Below are 13,089 nucleotides of genomic sequence, written 5' to 3' on the forward strand. Positions count from 1 at the left end.
ATATCTTACGTTAATAAACTCTATAGAATTAGGTTGTACTTCCTTACTTACTAGATCGAAATTTAGTCTTTTCAAGAAGGTCTTTCTTATGAAGATTAATTTAGAAATTATACTACTAGTACAACCTATAATATAATATATACGGACTTATAATACTAATACTAAAAATTTTATTTTTATAGAGTTAGTACTAATTTAATCTTAGATCAAGGCTTTTTATAATAATTAACTATTATAAAGTAGAGACTATTTCCCTATATATAAAAAAAGTCGTGGTATCTTATTATCTATTCAAAAGGCTTCTATTAAATTTGTAACAAGACTATGTATAATATTCTTACTATCGCTTTACTCTATGTTGCCCTTCCCAGTACTCTCGCTGCTAACGCTGGTACCGTTGATTTCTATAACGGCAGGGGTTGCTCTGGCTCAAACATCCAACATATAAACCTGGACTCTACCGGGCATTGCTATAGTCTAATGTTACGACCCGTTGGACATGGTCGCCAACACGACCCCGCCTGGATCCCGGCGGCTAACGCAGGGCATATGTAACCCAGCCGGACAGGTGTAACCAGGGATCCTCGGAACGGAAGAACTATGGACAAGTCACGTGGCCTCGGGGATAACGCGGGGTAAGGACAACCCGGGCTGGATATGTTGGATATGTCAGATATTGTGGTGACCGACGTCAGGCACGGGCGGCATCAACTAGGAACAAAACGGCTTGTATTCTCTAAGTGAGCGAGCGGAGCGAAGGACGCTTAAGAATACGGTCGCTGGAGCGAGGTCACGTGACCTCGCGGCCGAGACGCGGCAGAGTGGGTCCGGAGGCCCGGAGCCAGCACGACACACCCCCCCAGACGGCGCGTAGTCGTCTGGAAAACCGCGCCTCGAGGCCATATCGCTACTATCGCCTAGATACAAGATTATGAGGCTATTCAGAGCCTCTTGTGAATATATATATAACAAAAGAGAGGTGTTGTTGTATTCGCCTCGGTCTTTGTGCTCGAAGTGATGTGAATATGGCGAAATTCGCCCTTGCGCGCCGCCTGGCGCAATAATCGCACTTTCCTTTATTCAACCGTCGTACTTGCCTCTTATTATTGCCAGTTGAATTTTCTGAAAATCCTGCCTTCTGATTGGCCCACAACGTGGGTTGCCCATCAGTTATTATTTCCTCTGCCCGTTGACTCTTCTGCAGCGGTTCCGGCCGTGGCCGAAGCGGCTGGTCTCCGTGCTGCCATTGACAGCCTTGTTGGAGGACACTTGCCGGCGGCTGTTCTCCCCGCGTACAACGTCCTGATGGACACGTACGCGGCCTCCCTCCGAGGTCGTTAAAAGAGCCCGCCCTACGGGGCGTAAGTACGCTTGCTTTTGCTCCTTTGGGAGCGTATCATGCTTCCTGGCCAGGGGCCAAGTCAAAATTTAACTTTCGGCCTCCGGGCCAGCATTGCTCGCGCGCACCTGTTTCTCTTCGCTTCTTGTGACTTGTGCCCGAATGTCTTGTAGGTTTAGAAGTGCCCTGAAGTGTTCGAACTTCGCTCGGGAGAGTGCTTTTGTGAGACCGTCTGCTGGCATCTCGTCGGTAGGCATATATACCACGTCGAACGTCTTCTTGGCATACTCTTGGCGTAGCCACATGTTCTGTATATCAACGTGGCGAAGGCGCGTTGAGATGCGTTCCTTGTCGCCTACTACCAGGCGAATCGTTTGGCGATTGTCACAATGGATCTTCCATACGTCTCCGAGGTCTAGTTCAATATCCCGAAATAAGCGTTTGAGAGCGATGGTCTCCTTAGCAGTGTTTTCGAGGCTAAGGAGTTCCGCTTCTGTAGTAGAAGTGGTAACGGTATTCTGTCTCGCGGCTTTCCACTGAATGGGACCGCCGAACAGTGAGATGATGTACCCTTGAGATGAACGCCGCGTCTCTTCGTCGTCTGCGAACGAGGCGTCGCCCGCAATTAGGAGAACTTGGGCACCTGCACCCCCCGAGCTACCGAAGCAGAGCGAAAGGTAGCGAGTGTGATAAAGATATCTAATGACTTGGTTCGCGGCCTTCTGATGTTCGAGAGACGGGTTCGTTAGGAACCTCGAGAGTGTAGCGCAAGCGAAGGCGACGTCGGGGCGAATCATGATCGCAGTGTACAGAATTGAGCCGACCTTCTCTTGGTATTGCTTTACCTGGTCAGGGGTCGCTTCAGCGGTGTTCTTCTGGAGCGGGACGAATGGCAATGGTGTATGCGGCACGATCGAGTCGATAAGGTTGAATTTCTTCGCTACGCGTTCGATATATTGGTCGTGTGCGAGGTTAATTGTTCGCTTCTCACGGTCACGTATCACGCGAATGCCTAGATACCACTCGACAGGGCCTTGGTCCTTGAGTTCATACTCGGCTTTCACCCCGTTTATAACGTTTTGAGCAGCTTCGCGGTGGTCCCTATGGTATAAGACGAGGATATCGTCTACGTAGAAGAGTACCATCACTTTCTTGTCGTTTGAAGTAAAGAGACAGGGGTCTTCGCTTGCAGGCTTGAGTCCCAGGCGCCGCAGCGTTGATGAGAACTCCTTATACCAAAGGAGGGGAGCGTCTCGTAGCCCGTATAAGGCACGGCGGAGCTCGACGTACTTCCCGTTCTGTTTGAAGCCGTCTGGTAGGTAGCAGACGACAGGCGGGTCGTTCGGTCCTCTTGTTGCGTTTAGAAACGCATTGACTACGTCGAATTGGTCTACTTCAAGGTCGAATTCCGCCGCGAGCGCCATCGCTACTCTAAACGTCCTTGCTGCGAGGGTCGCTGCGTAGGTCTGTTCGAGAGGATGCTTCGCCTGGAGGTCGCCGCGGACGCAAATTCGTGCCTTGCAGCGGTCGAGGTAGCCGTCTTGATCAAGCTTGTAAGTGAACACCCACTTTAGAGGAATAGGTTTCGTAGACGCTTCGTGTTCGTCAATGATTTTCCAAGCGTCCATCTCCTCTAATTTACTTATCTCGGCTTGGGCCGCTTCGTAAAACAGGTTTCGGAGGTGGGTCGGCATTTTTTCAACACTTTTCCACGTTCGTGGGGGCTTTATAAGCTCATCTGTGTGTATTTTCACTCGCTGTGGAGTGACCGCTCTGGAGTGCTTCGCTTGGTGTATTGACGCGAAGACGAAGCAATGGAGCGTATAGTGGGCTTGGTTCGCTTCCTCCACAGCCTTCTGCTGATCAGGCATATAGGTATGGAAGAAAGTTTCCCAATTACGTTCCGTTTGTAGGAATGCGAAGTGTTGGGCGAAGCGAGGTGATCGTCTCGGTTTGCCCTGTTGTTGGCCGTAGTCCTTGCGGTTGTACACCCGCTTGGTCTTTATCTCGGGTTCGCGCCCGTTCCCATTATCCGAGTGTGGCCGCACCGGGTGAGTTGGGGAGTCACCCCCGAGATCATTACTCGAGTCGGCCTCCACGGCCGGTTCTCGTGGAGGTTCGTTGTTGGTCTTGACGTATATCACGTCTTCGACCGCCTCAGAGAGGGCTTCGTGCCCCGGGTCGGGAACGCCGGCGTCCATCGCTTCGGAGCTTTGTTGGCCGGTCGTTTGCCCGTCCGTCCCCTCCGGCGCTGCGGCCGGCTCAGGGGTCGGTTCCGGGGTGAGCAGGCCCTCTTCGCGTCGGCTGTTAACCGCGGAGCGTTTTACCGTTGTCTCTTCTGAGATTACGGTCGACGGCGCGAAGGCAGGTGGCAGGGGCTGCTCTTCAAGTGAAAATACGAGTTCGCTTGGTTTTGCGAGTCCGAGGAATTGGAGTCCTGGGTTCGCCGTAGCCGGAGGTTCCGAGATCTCCGTGGAGACTGTCTCGGCCACCTCCGCTTGTAAACTAGCTTTTGCATCGTCCTTCGAGTAGAACTTCGTCTCGTCAAAGGTAACGTTTCGCGTGATAATCACTTGATCAAGCGAGGGTATCCAGACTCTGTATAGGTTGTGAGCGTCCATAACGTAGCCCACCAGATATCCAATATGTCCTCGCGGTTCCACCTTGAAGTTACGTCTGTTCCTATCCGCTTCGCGGTCCTTTTTCAGGGGATAAGCCCTACACCCATACGCGTACGTCCAGCCCCAGTGGGGGCGAAGGTCGCGGGCGAGGCTCGCGCTGTATTGTGGTTGCCACCAGCGAAAATACTGTCGGAACCAGCTCTCTTCGACTTGAATTGGTGAGAGCCAAGCTCTTCGCTTCCGTGGTGACATATTGTACAGGTAGGCGGCTGCCATGACTGCTTCCACCCAGAGAGTAGTTGGCAGGCCCGCTGCGCTGAGCATCTTTATCGCTCGGGTTATTAATTCCTGGCCCGCTCGTTCGCCTCCGCCATTGGGTTCCTTGGTGTAGGGGGGTGTCTCTTCGATTTCAATCCCGTTATGCTGGGCCCAAAGTTGATACTCAGTCATTCCGTTTATCGCAATTACCGCGCGTTCTACGTCTTGTCTCAGCTTGCACAGGGTGACGCCTCGTTGGCGAGCGACCCATCGTTCGAAGTGCCTGAGAGCGTCGAAGACGAAGGTGTGCGATTTACTTACGCGCGGAAACGCGAAAAGACGACCGGTATATTCGTCTTTGATCACTAAGAGCCAGCGGTTCTTGTCAAAGCTTGTCGGGTAGTCGAAGAGATCCCATGAGACCCTATAGTACGGTCGAATTGCTTTCCGTTCAGAGGTTCGCCTCGAAATTAACTGTTTCGCGTGCGCTGTCGCGCAGTATTCGCATTCCAGACGCGTGGGTCCTTTTATCTTTACTCCTCTCACGTTTGACACCATTCGTTCTAGTGCGTCTGGTGCGAGGTGACCCGAACGAAGGTGCCATAACCAGGCGTCATCATACCTATCAGGTGGTTTACGAAGCGAGAGTCGAGCGGGATCCTGTACTGCAAGCACCAAATGGTTCACGATTCCTGCGTTACTCGAGGTAATTCGCTTCTGAGCAATATACTGGGAACCGGTCTTATATTCGAAGAAAGTAATGTTCATCTTCCTAACAAGATGCTTGACTACCACGCTGTTTTTGTACGTTCCCTGGCGAAGTGTGTTATCCAATCCGGAGTACCAGATGCCTGTCTTTCGGAGGAGTGCTTCCGAAACGATGTTAACGTGAAAGTTCTCTACGTATCCAACGTTATGGAGCGTAAGGTCTGCTGTGAGGTCTCCATCAGGGCCATTTAGTGCTTTTGGCAAGATCCACGTTCCCTTTGCTAGGATTGGGTACGAAGCAGTTCCTGAGTCGACTCTCTCGTCGCCGATGCACGTTTTAATAGAAGACGATTCAAGCAAGTCAAGGTTGTTAACAAGGTGCGTAGCTCCGCAGTTGTCGAGAACCGTGCTTCGTGACAGAACATGGGGTCCCGTCAGTGGGGTTGCAAATACGCTTGGTTGGTCGTAGTCCGAGTCGAAGTCGTCCGAAATTTCCCGGAGAAGTTCACGGCTGATCGTTACTGCGTGGATATTTCTCTTCAGTGTCACCTCTGACTCATTCTCCTCTTGCTGCGATTTCGCTTTAGAGCCGGTATTTCCTGACGACCTATTGCGAGGCGGCGCTGGGTTTCGGAAGCTGGGAGGTTCCGTCGCCCAGATCCAGCCTTTCCGAGCTAATTCGGCTCGGAGATCATAGTTCTCGGACTGATTGATACGCTTTCGAATCTCCTTGCACTCGTCCCTCGATAGTTTGTCCTGGGAAGGCTTGATTCGCCCGGTAAGGGCGTACTCCACGCGGGTGCACTCCAGGGGGTTTGCGTTGTGGGGTTTGTTGCAGGGGCACGCTTCGGATTTGCCTTTTCCTTTCGAACCGCTTTTTCCATCTGAGATTGCTTCGCTCGGGCGACCGGCAAGGGTAGCGTACACACCGCTTGTTTTACCCCGATTTTTGTCGTATAGGGTGTCCTCATACAGCAAGTCCTCCAGCATATCCCTGTATTCACTTACAGTAGGGATGCGGTCCCCCTTGCGCTCCATTTTGACAATTTCAGTGAGCTCGGAGGTCGCCCAGGAGGGGGCAAAACGGTGTCCCACCGCTCGAAGAAAAGTTTTCGAAGCGAGCGTTCCCTGGCTTTCCGGTATTCTGAATCGAAGCGCGCGGAGCAGTACTCGATGGAAGTCTCTTAGCCAGGTCTGGGGGTTTACGCTTGTGTTGGCCTTTTCCAGGAGGAGAAGGTACTCTTCGCGAACTGTAGTTTGACTGCTTGATTCGCTTGGAGCGTAGCGTTTCCGAAGGTACTGAATAAGAGCACGGAGTGAACGTTGGTTGTTCGCTAGGATCTCCGATCTCGCAGCGTAGAGGATGTCCTTGTCGACCGTTTCCTTAACCTAACGCTGAATAGAGTCGAAGTCCCGCTCCCGACGAGTTTTGAGGACGTCGCGGCCTGATTTTGAAGCGAGGTAGTTCGTATATCTTTCAAAGGTCCCGGGCGTGTTTTGCGTGAGAGTTGGTTGTGCTACAGGCTCCTGGAGTTCTTCCCCTGTATCGTCACTCGCTTCTGCCCTATGCTGGAGAATCGAATCGTAGGCTTTCCGCTTCCGATCATAGGTTCTACGCTGCTTTTCGTTCTGCTGCGTGATCCATGATTCGATCGAGAGTTCTTCATCGTCCTCTCTTGGGTCTGACGGAGACGTAGTGTCGTCTGGGTCTATGAGATCCCAGACGTCTGCTGCGTCGGCTTCGGCGTAGAGAGCGTCGTACCAAACGGGGAAGTCCCGGCGGCAGGTTAGCCTTGTCGTGCTCGTGAGAACAGATATCTGCGACGACATCTTCGTTGTAGAAGTTGCTGTTTGAAGCGAAATTTGTGAAGACCGTAAGGAGTTGATGGTGTTCCGCCACGAACCCTTCGTCTGGTTAACAGTAGAAAGGGGTGATGTGGTAAGCTGGGCTCATAACTGTGGTGACCGACGTCAGGCACGGGCGGCATCAACTAGGAACAAAACGGCTTGTATTCTCTAAGTGAGCGAGCGGAGCGAAGGACGCTTAAGAATACGGTCGCTGGAGCGAGGTCACGTGACCTCGCGGCCGAGACGCGGCAGAGTGGGTCCGGAGGCCCGGAGCCAGCACGACAGATATCCAACCGATCCCCGGATATGTTGGATATGTCAGATATCCAACCGATCCCCGGATATGTTGGATATGTCAAATATCCAACCGATCCCCGGATATGTTGGATATGTCAAATATCCAACATAGCCAAGATAAGGAGGACCGTTCAGGACTTGTATATAGGATGGACTCGAGCCGGGCTCGAGGACAGACTTCCATAGCTCTTCAGCAATCAACTTTGTGATTACCCTAACCGGTACTTTCAGCTATACCTAAGTGACGACTACTCTACGACTCTTGTTGAGGCCTTGACTGATCACCAAGACCTTTGAAGATCTACGATCTATTCGACCAGGACCACGGAACGACTGTTACTACTCTCAATCCCTGGCTTACTGTTAACACAAACCCACTGTCAGTTAGCTGGCCGTAACATCTAAATCCGTCGTGGGCTTCTTACTACTATCGCAAGGACAGTCAAGGCTTTTATAGCTGTGAGAGCTCCCTCAATCTTCACCTAGTATTAACTAATCCGTCTATAGTATTTATATATCAGAATCCTATTCCTGGTATACCTGTATGTCCTGTAAAGCGAGGCAGAACGTACAGATCGGGCATCCCGAACGAGTGTATAAATATCCCAGATAATTTCAGACAAGGCCAGTTCAACGCTGAAATGTAAGGACCTAACTTTCTCTACTTAAACAATGCTAAGGTGTCTGCCTTAATAGTTCTAAAATTGCAGCACTACCAAAACAGCCCATTCAGACTCGAGCGGCCGCTTAACATCGGGTGTAGTTGCTGTAACTTTGGTGTTAATAGTTGTGGCGAAGCATATCAGCCACAACTACCGTAAAGCTGCACTTCAAGTATCAGGACAAAGGTCAACCCAGAGCAGCATTCAGAAATTTATGAATTTGGTTCGTTCTTATGACAACAATATTAACGTTTGATAATTATTTATAGTGAATGAGACAGAGCTTACGGCGTTTTCGGTGTTAAGTGATCCGAGAAGTACATCTTCACCTACATCAATACTCGTCTTCTCCAAATCATGTATAAGCACTTCGACAAGCCCTTCTTTGAGTACGATATTTTCCCTCTTGTTGGGTCCGAAGATACGTACGGCGACAGTATATGTCGATCCCATACTCAGCACATTTCTGGTTCAAGACGCCGTAGTCGTCACGACTTCGCAAGGCTCGCAATCTGCGTCGCATGCAGCTGAAAGGCATCTTGAACAAAACTTTGTCATGACTACTCAACAACGAGATACTTCCATAGCCAAATTTGTAGAGTCTGAATATTAAATTTTCCTAGCAAAAATTCGGGCCTTTGGTATCTCTATGCACTGAGCGATGAAGGGCGAGACGTCGTTGGTTTCCAGATCACAGGGACTTCATATCCACAAATGCAAAACCATACTAAAGACTATGCACTCGACGCGTACATTGAAGACTGTCCGTCCCCAAAAGATTCTTGCAGCCAGCTTCAATTCCGAGTTATTCTGAACGATGATTCACTTGTGCCGTTTTTGGCCTCTCTCGCTCAGCTGCAGCTTGCATGCCAATCTCAAGGAGGCAGTGCTCCGGACGCAGTTGGCTTTCGATGGCTGCGATTTAAATGATGAGTAAATACCTGGCTTCGAGCACAGTGGATTTACTCTCGGTATTTATGAGAGCTGTGGCATTGACTGCATCTCGCCCGATGCTGGAGCACTCACACAGATCGAGTGGTCTGTTGTATCAAGCTGAGAGATGTAACGCGCAGGACCGTGCACCCGGGTTTTGGCGTACCTACTGTTGGCTAAAGAAACAGTTCGGAACACGACAGGACGGAGTTCGGTGATGGGGGATACTACCGTCCGAGATAATGTCTCCTCAGCAATTGAGACGGTGGGGATGGTGCGGACGGACAGAGATAAAGTGTCCCTTCTCGATTCAGTTGACCAAGAATTTCCTTTTGCTGCAGGAAACGGATTATTGAGCAAGTGTAGTCAGTCCAGGGGAGATCTTTGATGTGACTTTAATGCCACGCTGACTTTACATCATTATTATACAGCCACCAACATCCTATACCTCATTGTTTCCTCCCGTAGATCCCTCATCAGTCCTTCCCTTCCCTCCCCATCGACTATAAGTAGTCTTCCTCTCCTCGCTCTCATCCCCGTCAAACGTACTGTCCAGCATGAATGGACTCCGCTTTCTAATCTCCCTGCCCTTGTATAGCAATACAACAGGCACCACGCTGAGCGCCAGTCCAACAAAGCCTAGCAAGCTGCCGGCCCATCCGAAACCCAGCGTGCTGAACAGCTGCCCAGATGCCAGGGGCAGTAGGGCGCCGAACGTGTTGCGGCCGAGTGAGGCGGCGCTGAGGGCGGAGGCGGCGTATTTCTCGTACGCGTCGGTGAGATAGTTTACTACGCCCATGTAGATGCTGTAGATACCCACGCCAACGATTGTAATACCGATCGCGGGCACAATCCAGTGAACACTTGGTCTGCACGTCCATCCGTACAGGAACAAGCCTGCTGTGAAGAGTAACGAGCCGGGAATGCTGGTGTATAGCCGCGCCTCGGGGATCGGTTTGCCGGGCCGTTCCTTGTTCTTTGGCGCGGTGCGAAGATAGAGCCAGTCCTGAAGCGGGTTGATCAGAGTCCCAATGACGGCACCCACGGTGATGGCGAGCTGAATGAGGCCGGTTTGGAAGATGCCAAAGCCGTAAGAGTCGCCAAAGGTCTGCACTACTGAGCTAAAGAAGAGGAAAAGGATGCCCCATGCAAAGGATATCCAGAGTGTGAAGAAAGTGACCACGGGCTCGGTGAACAGCATCTTGGTCGGGCGCATAAAGGATACTTTGAGCAGAGAGACGACAGAAGGTTTGTCTAGTTCGGACTCGGCATAGATGTCGCGACCGGTTTCCTTGCGCAGCTTCTGCGCGCGCTTCTTGAGGATCACATCACCACGAGTCTCGCGCAGGATGAGCCAGAATACCGGGATGAGCGCGGCATTGTAGATGATTTGGATGTAGTAGATCCATCGCCATGGCGATTCAAGGCCACCGCTCGGCTTTTGGATCTGCACAATAGCACTGCCGATAAAGGGACCAAGCGCAATGCCGGCCACACTGGTGAAGCCGAAGAGGGACATGGGCAAACTGCGGGCTTTGTCGCCTTTCCAGATATCGCTGATGCTGCCGCCGACGATATTGATGGCAACAGATGATGCACCACCGCCAAAGAAACGGGTGACTACGATTGTGGCGAAGTTGTTGGCGAAGGCAGAGCCGAAAAGTAAGAGTTCGAAGACGATGTAACCGATCTAAACTTGTTAGTGGCCTCCATGGTATATACTTGAGGGTCAGAGAGCATACAAAGTAACCAGGCATACGGCCTGTGTTCTCTGTCAATGGCACAAACAGCAACGGGAACAGCGCTGCGCCCATATTCCAGCTTGTTGTGGCCCAGTATAGGTTCGGAAAGGGTTCATTTTGTACGTTCCAAAGAGGCGCCATCCATTCATTACCGGAACCGTACGAACCGGCTGGCAAACCCGTTAAGATTGAAACGAAGCAGACTGTGACTGTGACAACCCATTTATATGTTGGTGACCAGTTAAACCTGCACAAAATCAGCATGGGACTTGTTCAAAATGAGGCTGAACATACGGGTTGTCTTTGTCATCTGGACCGCCCCAAGTGTGTATTTGCACCTGTTTGCCATTTACCATGCGGGTTTCTGGCTGTTGGCCTGAGACGCTGGGGCGGTGTTGGGTGCCATCTTGAGAATCTGTCTCTGTTGAAGTTAGCTTACGATACAAGCAATGGAAAGCTCCGGACCCGGACCTTTCTCCACGTTTACAGACGACGATATGGACATGATGGCAGAGCTTACTGGATCTACGACATACAGCAGTGTTCAAGAAATTGAGATTGAAAATTCTTTCGGGCTGATATGGGAACTGAGAAGTTACAAATTCGCTCTGGGTAAGGGTCGACCATCTGGCAGATGACAAAGAGTGATCTCATAGCAGCTTAATCAGCGTCGTGCGGTAACGTTCGGATGTTCATAACCATGACGTTAGCGTGATGATCCCGTACAAGTACCCACCAGAAGCGTGAGAACGGCCACCCGATTGGCCAAGAGTGATCGAAGCGTTGCAGGGAGTCGAAGATCTCGTTCCTTGGCTGCAGCCCTACCGTGATTGCTGGAGATGGGCTAGCACAGCTTTACGCCGCATATTCAACGAGCCCCATAGGCAAACCGGCATGCGAAAAAGATTCTTCAAAAGCCTGAAACAAGACGTTCGAGATGCGACATACATGTGGTTCGATTTGCGCATCTGTGGTTTATTAGACGGTGAAATTGGCTTCTATGCTGTGATTTGGGGTATAGTGCTGGTTTCGACTGCTTTACAAAGTCAGGCTTTGGGTCGTATTTGTTGACATGATGGTTTTACGGTCGTCGTTGTCTTTGTTATCTGCATTGTGTAATGTTACTTAGCGTTATACGTGGGGCAATACTGTCGCCCTGGAACGCCCTACTAATATCTTAGTAGAAGAAATTTTATTGCCCTATATCTACTAAATATAGACCAGCCTGTTGTTGTGTATCATCTTGACTTGGGGTTCGGACGCAAAGTCCCCAGCCACTGCCAAGTCTCCTGCCAGTCGTCATACTTGGCCCCTTCAGCAATGTCATGATCAAGGCTTTTTAGGTCGTACCAACGATTCTTCTCCGCCCAATCGTATAACTGTTCATAATCTCTACAGACATGCCTTGCGCTGTCTCCAAGGCCAGATGCGTCACCTCGTTCTGTCTGTTCGGGGTCTTGTCCCTCCAACGTGGTGTCCGCGTGGCACATGATGGTCTGTCGGAGATAATCCACGCAGTGATTATAATGGAAGATCGTATGCCATATCAAAGGTCTGAGGCCGGCATTAGTCTCGTAAAAGTAACGCTGAAGAATAAACTAATGAAAATTAGAGTCAGTCAGCCTGTCTTCAGTTTCTCACTCCATTTGCTCAGAAGAATAAGATTCTTTTAAAAAAAGGGACTTGAGCAGGTTCTCACCAAGCAATGCAGTTGATGGAAAACTGCTATGCCGTAGCGGTAGACACCGTTTTCTGGGGGATCTTTGAAGTCTTGTATCGGAACTGGCAGGCTATGAAACCTAGCTGGATGGCTGATATTCACAAATCCTCGCCCGCCTACACGCAGTTTGTGAGTTTTATCTAAGATATAAGCCGTACCTCCAAGTTCTGAAGAACTCCAATCGTGGAGCTAATCCCAAGATTTGCTTAAGTACTTACGAGGATTCAATGCTTCCCACGCCATATACATGTCTTCCCATTCCTTCTGCGGCCACGGTATGGATGAAACGGAATACTTTAACGTCTCATTGGCGAAATTTGTTTCTAAGAACGGGACTAAAACAAATAATTGAGTCGATAAGTGTAATAAATTATGCTTTTGTGGAGAGCCTACGATTCGGAATTGGTGATAGGTTGTTCTTATTAGTCGTAGCAGGTGACAATTGACATGAACATGTCCTTTCCAGGTGAGAAAGAAATCCTAGCTGATGGGTGGTCCAGGCACCGAACAAAATGCCCCCTACTACGCCGATAATCTCTCTAGTGGTCGACATATTCTTCGCTAATGTAAAGCTATATCTAATTAGCGTCTAATTCCATTAGATTCCGGGCTAGCTGTCTGTCTCTAGAGTAATCGTGGTAATACCTATCTAGGCATATTTTTTTGAAAAAGGAAGATATCAGGAAATCGCAGTTTTAAAGTTTGTGGTCTAGTGCTGCACGAACAAAAGACTTGGTCCGTTTTCATGTGACAGAAGCCGATCTCAAAGTAGTTAAACGCCGGCTGAAGACGTGGTTTACTTTTTCAATTCCGCAGCTGAGTTTGTGGTGCGACGTGAGGCTTGTGGCGGGATATACCCTCACTGGCTTGCATGTGTGAATCCTGAATGGACTTCGAACTAACCTAGAATAGATAGACCAGAAACGAAGTAAAAGGTAAAGAGTGTCAAGCTTTGAGCTAG

The 13,089-nt window shown here is 50.2% G+C and overlaps 2 protein-coding genes across 2 annotated transcripts; both read right to left on the minus strand.

Annotated features, from left to right (window-relative positions):
- Positions 1-6,315: 6,315 nt before the first annotated feature.
- On the minus strand, positions 6,316-6,756 carry CTRU02_215113 (reverse transcriptase domain protein; the record flags this gene model as incomplete). The annotated part of the gene is made up of 1 exon (XM_036731937.2): positions 6,316-6,756. One exon carries the CDS (start codon positions 6,754-6,756, stop codon positions 6,316-6,318), a length of 441 nt encoding a protein of 146 aa, XP_036576325.2.
- Positions 6,757-9,108: 2,352 nt separating this feature from the next.
- CTRU02_215114 (major facilitator superfamily protein) lies at positions 9,109-10,913 on the minus strand (the record flags this gene model as incomplete). Its single annotated transcript, XM_036731936.1, has 4 exons — positions 9,109-10,356; positions 10,409-10,655; positions 10,703-10,829; positions 10,880-10,913. The coding sequence occupies 4 exons, from the start codon at positions 10,911-10,913 to the stop codon at positions 9,109-9,111; spliced, it is 1,656 nt and encodes a 551-aa protein (XP_036576324.1).
- Positions 10,914-13,089: the final 2,176 nt, after the last annotated feature.

This window comes from Colletotrichum truncatum (assembly GCF_014235925.2).
Source record: "Colletotrichum truncatum strain CMES1059 chromosome Unknown Contig_0013, whole genome shotgun sequence".
NCBI classification, from domain to species: domain Eukaryota; kingdom Fungi; phylum Ascomycota; class Sordariomycetes; order Glomerellales; family Glomerellaceae; genus Colletotrichum; species Colletotrichum truncatum.